Source organism: Condylura cristata, unplaced genomic scaffold (assembly GCF_000260355.1).
Source record: "Condylura cristata isolate star-nosed mole 26May11 unplaced genomic scaffold, ConCri1.0 scaffold00008, whole genome shotgun sequence".
Classification (NCBI taxonomy): Eukaryota; Metazoa; Chordata; class Mammalia; order Eulipotyphla; family Talpidae; genus Condylura; species Condylura cristata.
This window is the reverse complement of record NW_004567109.1, coordinates 16,735,631-16,748,121: the sequence shown is the minus strand read 5'-3', so window position 1 is coordinate 16,748,121 and position 12,491 is coordinate 16,735,631. Positions and strand designations below refer to the sequence as shown.

General features: G+C 45.2%; 1 protein-coding gene across 1 annotated transcript in view; it reads left to right on the top strand.

The window, feature by feature from the left end:
• Positions 1-12,491, top strand: part of CSMD2 (CUB and Sushi multiple domains 2) — a 460,842-nt gene that overhangs the window by 322,524 nt on the left and 125,827 nt on the right. Inside the window, exon 24 of the mRNA XM_012722353.1 lies at positions 1,132-1,258. Coding sequence (XP_012577807.1) covers positions 1,132-1,258 — 127 coding nt within the window. The remainder of the gene's footprint in view (positions 1-1,131; positions 1,259-12,491) is intronic.

Genomic DNA, 12,491 nt, shown 5'->3' with positions numbered 1-12,491 from the left:
CAGCCCCGTTGCTGTCGGTGACCAGGCCCGAGTGTCTGCACTTGCTCCAGGGGCTGCAAGGAGGTGTTCACAGAGCAGGCCGCCCATCCTAAGCCCAGCGGCCTAGCTTCAAATAGCTTTGTTAAGGCATAATTCACATTCCATATCATTCGCCCATTTAAATTGTACGATTCAATGTTTGTTAGTATATTCTCAGAGTCGTGCCGTCATCACCATAATCTAATTTTTGAACATTTGATCCCCCCAGAAGAAAGCCTGTGGCATTGGAAGTCACTCCCCCTGCTCCTTCTCTGTCGGACCCTGGCAGGCACTAATGTATTGTCTGTCTCTGTAGATTTGTCTGTTGTAGATATTTTATATAAATAGAACCCTCCACTGCGTGACCGTTTGTGTCCGGCTGCTTTCACTGAGCATAATGTTTTCAAAGTCCAGGCGCTTTGTAGTATTTACCTCATTCTGTTTCCTGACCACAATGTTCTGTGGCTCGGCGACCCCCCATGTCTGTGCACCCATAGTTTGATGGACATATGAATTGTTTCCATTTGGGAGTAGAGTGAATTTGCTGCTGTGATCAATCCTGTGAAAATTGTGTGTGTGTGTGTGTGGTGTGTTTTCATTTCTCTTGTGTAATGCCTCTTATATAAGAGCAGAATTTCATCACCACATGATAGCTGTGTTTACCGTTTTGAGGAACTATGACACTTTTCCAAAGCCGCTGCACCCTTTCATATGCCCACCCAGTCCCAGAGTGTCACCTATATTTGTGAGTGTCTGTGCCCTTTTTGTGATAGCCACCCTTGTGAGTGTGACATGGTATCTTATTGTGATTTTAATTTGCATTTCCTTAATGACTCGTGATGTTAAACTTCCTTTTTATGGATGTATTATCTGCTTTCTTTGGAAAAATGCCTATTCAACTACCTGTTTTTTTAGTTGGGTTCTATGTCTTTTCATTGTTGGGTTGGAGTTTTTTATAGGTTCTGGATGCAAGTATTGTCCAGGGGCCTTCTTCTCTGCTGTGCTCAGCACACCCAGGAATGAACAAGAGGGACTTGGGCACACAGACAAGCAGAGTTGCTACTGGCAGTATAGGCCACCTCATAGAACTCACCCCTTTGGGATTTCTTCCAGCTGAGTGTGGAGGAACAGTGAGAGGAGATACGTCTGGGCAGGTGCTGTCACCCGGGTATCCAGCTCCCTATGAACATAATCTCAACTGCATTTGGACCATCGAGGCTGATGCTGGCTGCACCATCGGGTAAGTGTCTGGGCCATCAAAGCCACTTTTGCTAGTTGTTCAGAGGACTCATTGCCGGCATCATCACCAGGCCCTCCAGTGACAGGCTGGCCCTGTCCTCTTCTACTGGAGACCTTGTGATCAATAGGCCTTGCTATGACCCCAGGCTTACTTGGGGGCACATGGAAAGCCTTGGCCATGGTCAGCTTCACGGGGCTACATTCCCAATCCAGACAGCTGGTACTTCATGAATACTTCCCCCCAAATAAAACCTCTTTCCATACAAGCATCTGATTGGCAGGAATTGCTTACTGAAACCCTGAGGACTGAAAAGAGAAAGGAGTACACCATTAATCAAACACATGTTGTCTTAGGGACTCTTCACTGCAGCCTCACCAATGATAATAGGAAGCCCTAGCAATAATAGACATTGCTCTCACTCCCGTGTTATAGAAAACTGAGATTCCAAGCAAATGCCTGTTGCATCTAAGTTATTAGCACAGTGAATCTGAGCTGAGATGTAAACCCAGGTCTTTCTGAATCACCACGCTGGGTGCCGAGCTGGGCCTGACCTGTGGTTCAGATGAGCTGTGAGAGGAAAACAAATTGGGGCAGTAGGATCAACAGAGGCATGGAAAGACAACTGAACACGGGAATTTGAAATGGTTCTGGCTAGACTGGAAATTGCGTGTGGACAAGGAATGGGAGATACTAAGGGTCCGAGGGAGCCATGAAAGGTTCTTGAGCAGGATTGTGCGCCAGGATTATTTGCAATGGAAGCACTCATGAGAAGAGACCAATCAGGAATCTTACGTGATCCAAGAATAAGGTGAAAGATTTGGAATAGTGGAGAGCAAAGACAAGAACAAGTGTAGCGGGGAGAAGATCCTTGTTCTGCGAAGTGTCCAGCTAAGTGTATGGGTTGCTGTAAGAGGTACAGATTTTTGTGTACTCACTGATATACATATATATCCTTAAACAAAGATAATTAAAATTTTTAAATGTATTGAGTATTTGCTTTGTGCAAGATTTTGAGCTAATCCCTGTGCAAAATGAAGTTGTCAGCTCTTAGGATTTTTTTACTGTTAGAGGGACAAGTGAAATTCGCTCACACACTCCTGGAAGCACACCTGATCAGCTCCCCCCGTAACTGGTGGCACCCTGCTCCCAGAGGCTAAGCATGTGATCCTGGTTTTCAAGGCCACCATGACCACACCTGCCTCCTCAGCCTTATTTTCCTCCACTTCTCAGTGACATTCTGGCAAAGCTCAGTTCCTCGTGGCTCCCCTCCATATATTCAGGGCCTTACTCTGAATTTTCGTTTCCATTCTGCCTTCCCGGAAATGCCCCCCTCTGTCCAAGGCCATACGCCTAAATTCCAAGTCTATTGTGTATGTCAGTCACCCCCAAAGGCTACTGCAGACCCTTCTCTTGGCGAACTCCTGAAAGTCAGTCTCTTCTCACCTCCTCTTGCCTTACATCTGTGTTTCCCTTTCACACTAGACAATTCACTTGTTTATGCTCCTGCCTTCTCTCCCCCGTGAGAGCTGTCAGTGGTCAGCCTGATTCTTATTCACAAGTCTCCCAGTCTCGTCAGTGTCCTCAGCGCCTGGCTGAACAAGTGTTAAGTGTTGAAATGAATGAATGAATGAATGAATGAATGAAGCAGGACTCAGGCATATGATATGCCCAATCACTCCTCGGTAAATAGTAAATGAATAATGAGTGAATAGAGACATGATGGCTTATTCTTGTGTACCTGTGTGCAAGCCAGGAGGTTTTCCTGCTTTGCTACCTTAGAACAGCACACATTCGCCTGTTCATTCCTTCACACAATCACTGTTTGCTACCAGGCCAGTGCCCGGGCCCAGCATAGGCCCTAGTATGGCACAGCTGAAGGAGGCCCCGTCCTTGCTGGCTAAGAGAAGAGGGGACTTGCTTGGGTGCACAGGTCCAGCTGGTGGTGGGAGGGGGAAGAGCATGAAGGACAGGACAGGAGTCCAGAGAAGCTGTCCTGAAAGGGTGCCAGTAGAAGTGACCCCTGGGGGCAGAAAGGCCAGGTTGCCAGGTGTGCAAAGAAGGATGGCAGGTGGGGAAGGGCTGCTAGGCTGAGGAAGTGACATGGTGTGGTCAGGTCCAGGTACTGGAACAAGGCGTGGTGGCCAGGACATGGAGGACTGAGTGGAGGAGCAGGCTGCGTGGCCAGAGGTGGGGAGGACCTTGCGGTGGAACATTTGGGCTCGTCCTGGTGGCTTGGAGATGGGAGGAGACTGCGGAGATAGGCTGGGAGCCAGACAGGAGGCTGTCTCCACAGGCATCAGAGCTCTGAACCCCGGCAGTGGCCATGAGGCTGGAGAAGGGACAACTCAGATGACCTCCAAGCGGTGACAGCAGCTGGTCTCACTGTCCACCCTCAATATGGCAACTAGGTTTCTTCTGTTTCTGCATTTTTGAGGTGAAACATACAGTATGTAAAATACACAGAAAAGCTGAAATAACAGTACACCAAGCACAGCAACCTACCGCCCAGACTCAATCGTTGTGACTATGTTGCCATATTTATTTATTTTCTTTTCCTTTCCTTTTCTTTGCTGAATCACTCGTAAGTAATCGTAGACATCACACTTCACTCCTGAGGACTTTGGCAAAACACCTTCTGCAGAGAAAGATCTATTCTGCCATGACGTAGCACATTATCACACCCCGACACACAGTATTAATCCCGGGAACTAAGGCTCAGGGCAGGCAGGAGCCAGTGGACAGGGAGAACACGAGAAATCAATGGCAGTTTCTGGACAGGAGTGGGAAGAACTGGCAGGCTCCGAGGGGGCTGGAGGAGCCAGGGGGCCCCTTCCTCACCCTCAGAAAGGGAGGAGCCGCACAAAAACAGGGATGTCCACTGGGCAGCACACCACGAGCTGCAAGGGATGGGCGTGCGGAGTGTGGCCAGCCCGCCTTGGGTAGCAGGACTGAGTGAAGATCATCTCAGTCTTCCCTCTGGAGGGTTCTTAGAGCCCCATGGCCGCCAAGGGTCTGGTGCCAAGTGCTCAGAGGCCTTCCCCTGCTCTGAGAGCTTGAGGATGGAGACAGCACGGAATCAGCTTCCCACCCAGCCTGCCAGCCCAGGGGGCCTTTGCACCTGCACACCCACCGCTGCTCTCCCCTCCCCCGCCCCCCCTTTGTCCCTTCCCCCGCTTTCTCCCCCTCTTCTTCTCTCCTCTCTTCTCCCTGCACTCTCTCTCCTCCTCTTTCCCTCACCCTCTCCCCCTCTGTTGTTATTCTCCCCTTCCCTCTCTCCTTCCCCTTGCTCACCCACCCACATATCCCTCACTCAGATAATCAGCAGCAAAGCTAAAGACATTCATAATTAAACTGAATTAAGACAAACACACACATACATACAAAATCCATTAGTGTCTGAGTCTTTACCCAGAGTAAGATTTACTTGTTATTTTTTTCATGAGAATATCTTTATGTGCTTTTCCTACATAAAAAGAGACATTTATTCTTTAAAAATTCAAAATACAAACAATAAAAACATGTAAAGTGCAATCAGAAGTCCCTATCCTCTTAATCTGTTCTCTGCACAGGCCACAAAAAATAGCCATCAATGTCCCTTTCTGATTAATTTTCTCGATTATCTTTAATTTTCTAGATTATCTGTATCTCTGTCTGTCTGTCTGTCTCTCTGTGTGTGTGTGTGTGTGTTTGTGTGTGTGTGTATCTGTCTCTCTCTCTCTCTCTCTCTCTCACACACACACACACACACACGCACACAGCCAGCACAATGAACATGGCTTCCGGAACAAGACCATCTCTATGCATGCCTCAGTAACTCACTTTTTGTTCCTTTTAATCATGTAGCATCGTCGTACTATGTCATTATATAGAGACCAGGTCGCCCTGGCGGCTAGCCACAGGAGTTCAGCCGTGTGCAACCACCATGACTTCTTTAACCACTTCCCTTTAGATGAAGTGACTGTTTTCCAGTTATCACTCCAGTAAACATCCTCAGACATGAATCTTCAAGCAGGCGCCCATTTACTTCCTTAGAAGGCAAATTATGATGCATGACCTCAAATTTTCCTCCAGGTACTTTAGCAATTTGCGTCTGTGAAGCCCCAGCCCCTGCTGCCAATCCCGTCCACTTTTCCCACCTCAGCGGAGAAAATGAGACGCCATTGTTCTTTTCTATTCTTCTTTGGAGGAGTTTCTGTTTTTCATAGTGTTCAGCTGAGTTCTGAATAGTCTGTAATTTCCGTTCAGATTTCTTTCTAACCTAAGAGTATTTAAGGATTTTTTTAAGTTTCTAAGTAGTTTTATACTGCGTATGCTCTTCTTCACTGTTTGTATTTGTACTACTTTGTGCCCTTTCTATCATTTGAAGTTTGTCTTATTGATGTTCTGTATTTATTTGAAGAAAAAGCTAAGACTACAGGGTTTTATAAATTTCATTTACATCAAGTGTCTTAGTCTTTCTTTCAAACAAAATGTATTAAGCTTCTTTATTGCTTTCTTTCATCTTTAACTCTTCCTATTGTTGGCCAATTGGATTTAATTGGCTTTATTTTTCATTCAGTGATTTAAAAGTTCTATATGCTGTTTTCATTCTGTCAGTGATCTTTTGTTTCCATTCTGTTTGCAATAGTATTTATCCTGTTATTTCTCCCTCTCTGTTTTGGAAATCTTGGTTTTGTTTTTATTTCAAGGAAACTGCAGTTTTGTTTCCAGATTACTCTTGACAGCCCACTTTTGTTTTTATCAAAGGATTATCCTCATGCCTGTCCCCGAGGATGCCATTTCTGTTTTGTTTTACTATGTCTCCTGTTTTTCCTTACAACACTGCATTTTGCATTTGGGCCATTTGGTCTGATTATTCAGCTGGATGCCTTTGAAGAATTAATTCTCTTTCTATCCAAACACTTCTGTCGCTCATTCAGTATTAAGTTGTAGCTAAGCTGAGCTCCAATGCCAGGCTCCCTGCCACTCTAATTGTGCATCTTAAGAAGCTCCTTAAACCCTCAGTGCCTCAGTTCTCCTGTCTGCAAAGTGGAGGTTAAAATATGGTATGGGGCCCCATGGTATCCTAGGGGTTAAGTCTCAGCACCATCACTGCTGAGTTCAATTCCCAGTGAGGGAGGATGACCTCTCCTGTCTCACCCACTGCTCCCCCAAGCAGTGTATTTCAGCCAATCTGCCTGTGCTGCTCCCCACTCTGTCTCTGGTGAATCCTCCCACCCCCAACCCAACACCTCTGGCCTACATCCTAGTTCTTGTATAAATGAATACATACATCTTAAAAAAAATAAAAGTACCTGGCCCCCAAGGTTGCTGTGAGGAGTGAGGTGATGTATCTCAATATTTAGCATAGTGCCTGGCACATAGTTCTCATGGTGAGCACAGCAGGGGGTAGCTTACCCCCCCCACCCCCACTCCCACCCCTTAGATTCATAGATGGAGGGTACTGTGCTGTTGACGGGAGCAGTTTTTAAGCAGGCTGCTCCTGGGGTGTATCTGATGCGAGGGGGTAAGGGGTAGCCTACAGATCTGTCCATGAGATAGTTCCCAGGGGTGCAGACGCGAGAAGGCCAACTGTGCCTCTTTTCACTCAGCCCCCAGCGCTCCCCAGGCCTTGAGATGGAGAGGCGGATCTGTGGTCCAGCTGGGTGAGGAAGGACCCTTTGTAGCAGAACCCAGGAAGGGCAGGCTGCAGGGATCTGTGGTCAGGCCCACCCCTGGTCGTGGTCCAAGAGGGCCTGAGAGTCCGTGCTGGATGTGAGACCAGTGTGGGCTGGCAGGGAGGCCTCTCCCATGCACAGGCACATCCTCAGCATTTGGCTGGAGCCTCCCTGAGTGAAAGCAGGATAGGCTGGCTAAGAAACGCCAGGTGTCCTGGCGTGACCGGCGGGAGAGCAGACTGGTGAACTGCCCCTCCCTGACACTCTCACCTGTGGCAACAGTTGGCAGAGCATAGGAATTTCAGCCCCTGTGAGTCAGAATGGTAATTTCTAATACTGGGGTGAGTTTTTCCTCTTTGTGAGCCAGCTTTGATGAAGATTGGAAAAGAAAGGGAATAAAGCCCTCAGCTTTGGTCCTGCCCCCCCATCTAACAAGTATCAAATAGCTACAGCATGGCAGGTTCTGGATCAGTTGTTGTTATCTCCATTTTATAGACAAGATCAACAAGGCCTAGAATGGATGAATAACCTACCCGAGATCTCACAGTTCCCATGGTGTGGACCTTGACTTCTCAAGCCTGCTCCGGGCTCTTCTCTTCCCGTTCTGCCATCCTGACCCTGGTTTACTTCCTTGGAAGACAATAGGCATTGAATACTTCTCAGTGGCCTGAGGCTGTGAACAGGGCTGCACAAAGCTCTACCTGGGGTCAGCCCTTGTCTTCCAGGGGCTCACAGTCTGAAGGGCCGGGGGATCGCCAAAAAGCAGGTCTGTCCAGACAAAGTAGAAGCTGCAAGTGTGTACAAACCAAGTTCAGTCACAGAGCAGAATGAGAGTTGTAGAGGAGATCATCTCAGTTTAGGAAAAGAAGAGTGAAGCTATGAATACAGTGAAAACTAGAGGCCTTGCCCACAAAACAGACTCACTGTACGTGGCTATAGTCTTCATGGGAGGGTGAGAAGAGGGAGAAGGTTAAATGGGTAAAGAGGGGCTCTGTAGGACCCTAAAGACCAAAAGAGAGCTCCGAATGGATTTTTCTATATATCAAGGAACGACTGGTTATCTTAAAGGCAGGAGTGGCATTCAACTCCATGGAAAGACTGGCAGTGCTGGCCATTCTACCAGGCAGTAGGGCGTCAATATCAGTAAGAAGCAGTCTCCCTCGAAGGTCAGTTTTTTAGGTACAAATGTCATCAATTAGGAATGGAAATAGGAAATGGAAAACTGACTACAGCTGGCTTCAACCAATGGAGGTTCACTTTTCCTTGGAAATAAAGTATTTGAAGGTGCCATCCAGACCTAGAACAGCTGCCATAGTCTTCTAATGCCAGTAAACCACGCCATTAGTTTTCTTCTTCCCTCCTCTCTTGGGCTTTCATCCTCATGGTCATTTAGCCAGCTGCTGCAGCTCCAGACATCGTGCCTGTGTTCCAGTTTGAGGCAAGGGAAGAATACAGTGCTTTCTCCTAGGGAGGGTTTGCATATTCATTCAGGAAGAGCCACCATCCTGTCATCTTGCATCTCACTAGTCAGAAGTTGCCATGCCTCACGGAGGGAAAGTACAAAATCCACTTTTTTTTTGCTTTGACACCTTCAAGAGTAGTGCTAGATGAGAAGTACACATAAGCAACCCTCCAGTGGCTGCTACAGATTTTAATATAATGTGATACACACTATAGAAGTATGTGAAACATAATAGAAAAACATTTGCAAGGACAGTTCATAAATGCAGTTGGGGGTGAGACATTACAGAGAGGAAGTGCCATTCTAGCCGCCCTTTAAAGATCAGTAGTTCACCATGCACGCTGGGGGGAAGGACCTTCTCGGCAAAAGCGAGGAAGGGGAGCATGCACATAGCTGCTGTGGAAGAGCCCATTTTCTGGTGTGGTGTGGTGACATCTCTGCTTCAGGAAGGTCAGTGGTAGTGGGAGCAGCACAGGGGTAAATTGGCTGGGGGACCAGAGGAGCCTAGCATAAAAGCATAACTGAGGGGCCCTGGTTGCATTCAGAAGAACTGAGCTGTGCTTCTTGAGTACAAAGTTGATTGGGATCAAGAGCTACATGTGGGTGACTACAAAGAGGGGAATGGGAAAGAGATGAGAAGTAATCCTTTGCAGGTGTGCTTTCCCCAAGCTCAGGGACTAATGGTGGATGGAGAACTGCGTATCCCCAGAAGCTCTAATTTCTGCTCCTGAGGCCCATGTAGTCATAAGCTTATATTTAGCTAATAGCGTTACTTTGTTGATTTTTAACTGTAGGGATGCGTCTTAATGATTAATGGGAGAGCACAACATGGAAACTCCATTTTTGGTGGTTGCTCACAAAGCAGTAGGATTACTGAGTGTGAGGGCCAGGGTTTTGATTAACCAGAACCCCTGCCCGGTGGAGCTTGTCTTCCTGGGAGGATGCTGCACCAGACAAAACATCTGGCTGTGCCTGGAGCCCAGATTCCCCCACTGTGGCTTCATATCAATCACAGGGCAGCAATTCCCCCCTGTGGGCCATGTTGCTTCCTTTTAACCAGCAAGTGGGCAGCTGGCCCAGAGGAGGCAGAAGGCACCAGAAGTGAAGCTTCTGTTCACAGCTCTTGCCAGCCATCATGGCCGCAGGTTTAGCAGCTTCCAGGAGGTTTATTTTTGAGCAGTGACAGTGAGTTAAATCTTAAATACAGAAGGTCCATGTACTTGCCTTACAGGAGTTGACCTCCTGGAGGAACTGACAGAGAAGCACATCCACAGTGGGGTATTCCTTTGCCAGCTTTCAGGTTTCAACAGAGAGGAAACTCAAAAGTTTTTGGAAGGAGAAGATGTGGCTAACCTGGCTAGCATAAATGTTACTTTAAGGGTGGCAGTATTTTCTGGCAGTTCAGTTTTTTTATGGGTCACCTCTAAAAGAAGAAACAAACTACTTCAAATTGTCTAAGCATAATGATCCGGCAGAGCTGCACTGGAACATTGGATTAGCCAGGAAACATCAACTTGACTGCCAGTTTACAATCTCAGAAATGGATTCCAACATATCTTAGGAAGAAAAAAAAACAGATCAACCAAGGAAAGGCAGACCTTGTTGGCTGGCCATACTCCCTTGCGAAAGAAAAGCAAGAAGACAAGGTAAACCTGTGTGATGAAACTTGAAACATACCATTCTTTCAAAGCAATCATTTACCAACAGAAACAGGAATGATTTTTCTTTTATTTCTTCCAGTCATTTCTTTAAGGCAAACTGTAAGCTATTATTTTTTATTTTATTATTTTTATTAAGTTAATGATGATTTACAACACAGTATGTCATTTAGTGGTACAGGGTCATATCTCTTGATGTTACCACACCATGCCCATGACCAAAGCATCCAAAGCTTCTACCACAGTCCATTGGGCTCTCTCTCCCCTTTCCAACCCTCCCCCTACCTTCCTCCTCTGAGAACTTTAACTCTACAGTTAGGCTTTTAGGGTGGGTTTTAGTTTAGTTTTCTGTTCCTTGGTTTTGTTCTTCTATATTCTGCATATGACTCATTTTTTCTTATATAAGAATGGCTGCCCCTGCCCTTTTTTTATGATTGACTTATGCATACAGAACTATAGAGTACAAGCCAGAGGTGCAGGGGCACTGAGAGGTTAACCAGAGGCAGAATGGGGAACAGAGCAGGCTGTCGACTAAGTACACTGCTGAGGGGAGCAGGGGCGGGTCAGGAGAGGTCTGCTGAGCCATGTGGGTCAGCTCCGGGGCAGGGGATCAAACTCACGCTGAAGCAGCTGTGGCTAGCTTGAAGTGCTACATCCTAACTTGGAGCACCACCAGGGAGGGCCCTGCCCCTACCTTTGTTAGCATACCATTTGAGTATAGGATTGTGGAGACATTTTGTGAATAATGTCTGTTTTGTTATACAGAAGACAGAAGAAAATTTCAATGTGCACATATAATATTATCACATAAATAGAAGAAATATGGATGATAAGTAGAAAAAGATAGCTGATGAAATGTGGTAAGGTAACTCCTGAGGCAGAAAGGTAGTGATAGAGACAAGATTAAAAAAGAAACTAAATACACAATAACAATTAAGGACCAGAGTAGCAGTACTTCACTTGTAAGAAATAAAAGCATTGAAATATGAAACAAACTGAAGACTCTCTCTAAGACTACAGAGAAAAAAATTGAAGGTATAGATAATGAAATAAAAATTGTCAGATGTGGAAAACAGATTACTAATCCAAGCATCATAAATGAAGAACAATGAGCAAGTAGAGCAGAATGCTTAATAAAATATAAAATGTTACCAAACTTCCCTGAGGAGGGTCAAGAGATAGAGTGACTGTTCCTAAAACTTCCTCCTTAGTAGGCTGAAAAAGACTCAATTTACCTTTGAGTAACTGAATTATATACAACTTAGTGAAAGATAAAACCATTCCAAAAATAAAGGCATTTGGCAAAGGACACTTATAAAGGTAAACTTAGTCATCATATAAAAGTAGTCATTTACAAAAGAACATCCCCCACAATTAATCTAGCTCTCCTAGGATTTCTTTTCCATGAAACTAAAGACCCAAGTCCATGATTATATGAGACCCAAGGACTGTTGATTCAACCAGAATAGATTATGCACAAAAGTCAACTGAAATTGTCACTCATCTTCTTAAAGAACTTGCAAAAACATTGCAGTAGAATGAATGAAAGTCCCTAAAGATAACAGGTCCTTATGCCTGTAAAATTACCTTATTTGGAAAAGGAATCTTTGCAGATATGATTAAAATAAGGATAGTGAGACAAGTAGAATATCCTGGATTATCTGGATGGGTCTTAATGCAATTGCATATATCTTTATGAGAAGCAGAAGGTTTCATACACACAAGAAAAGGTGATGTGAAGACAGAAACAGAGACTTAAATAATGCAGCCACCAGCCAAGGAATGCTAACCAGAAATCAGAACAAGCAAAAAAGAACTTCTCCTCCAGATACTCCAGAGTGGGGCCCTATCTACACCTGGATTTTAAACTAATAATACTGATTTCAGACTTCTGGCCTCCAGAACTTATTTTAATTCTCCAACTTTATGGTACTGTGTTACAGCAACCACAGAAAACCAAAATGACATAAAAATTTGAGCCTGCCAAAATACTTGGGGGAGGGAGTGCGAGAGAAAAAACCACTCCACTAAAGATGAATGATTGGGAAAGAGATTATTTAATTTGGGTGTATAGTCCCTGACTGTCAGTGATTAGATAATTAAGGGAAAGTAAAATATTTTTATATTTTCTCTCTGACAAATGGGAAAGTTAAATGGTATATTATTTTTCTTAAATTAGATGGAGAACATGCCAGTTGAGTATTTTTGTAAACAGTGAAAAATGCTGGAAATAGGATGAAAAGCACAATGTATACTTTGTAAAAGCTCTGCAAAAGGAGTGAAAAGGTTGATGTGTGGGACAACACAAAAAGAGGGCCTGAGATCATGGAAAAAGGAAGCCTCTGTGGTCTCTTGTGAGCCATTTCTGACCATGTGGGCAGGGAGGAGACCATAAGGAGCTATGAACTGGTTCCCACAAGTTAAACTTCCTATTGTGAGAAAAAGCTTGAAGTTGA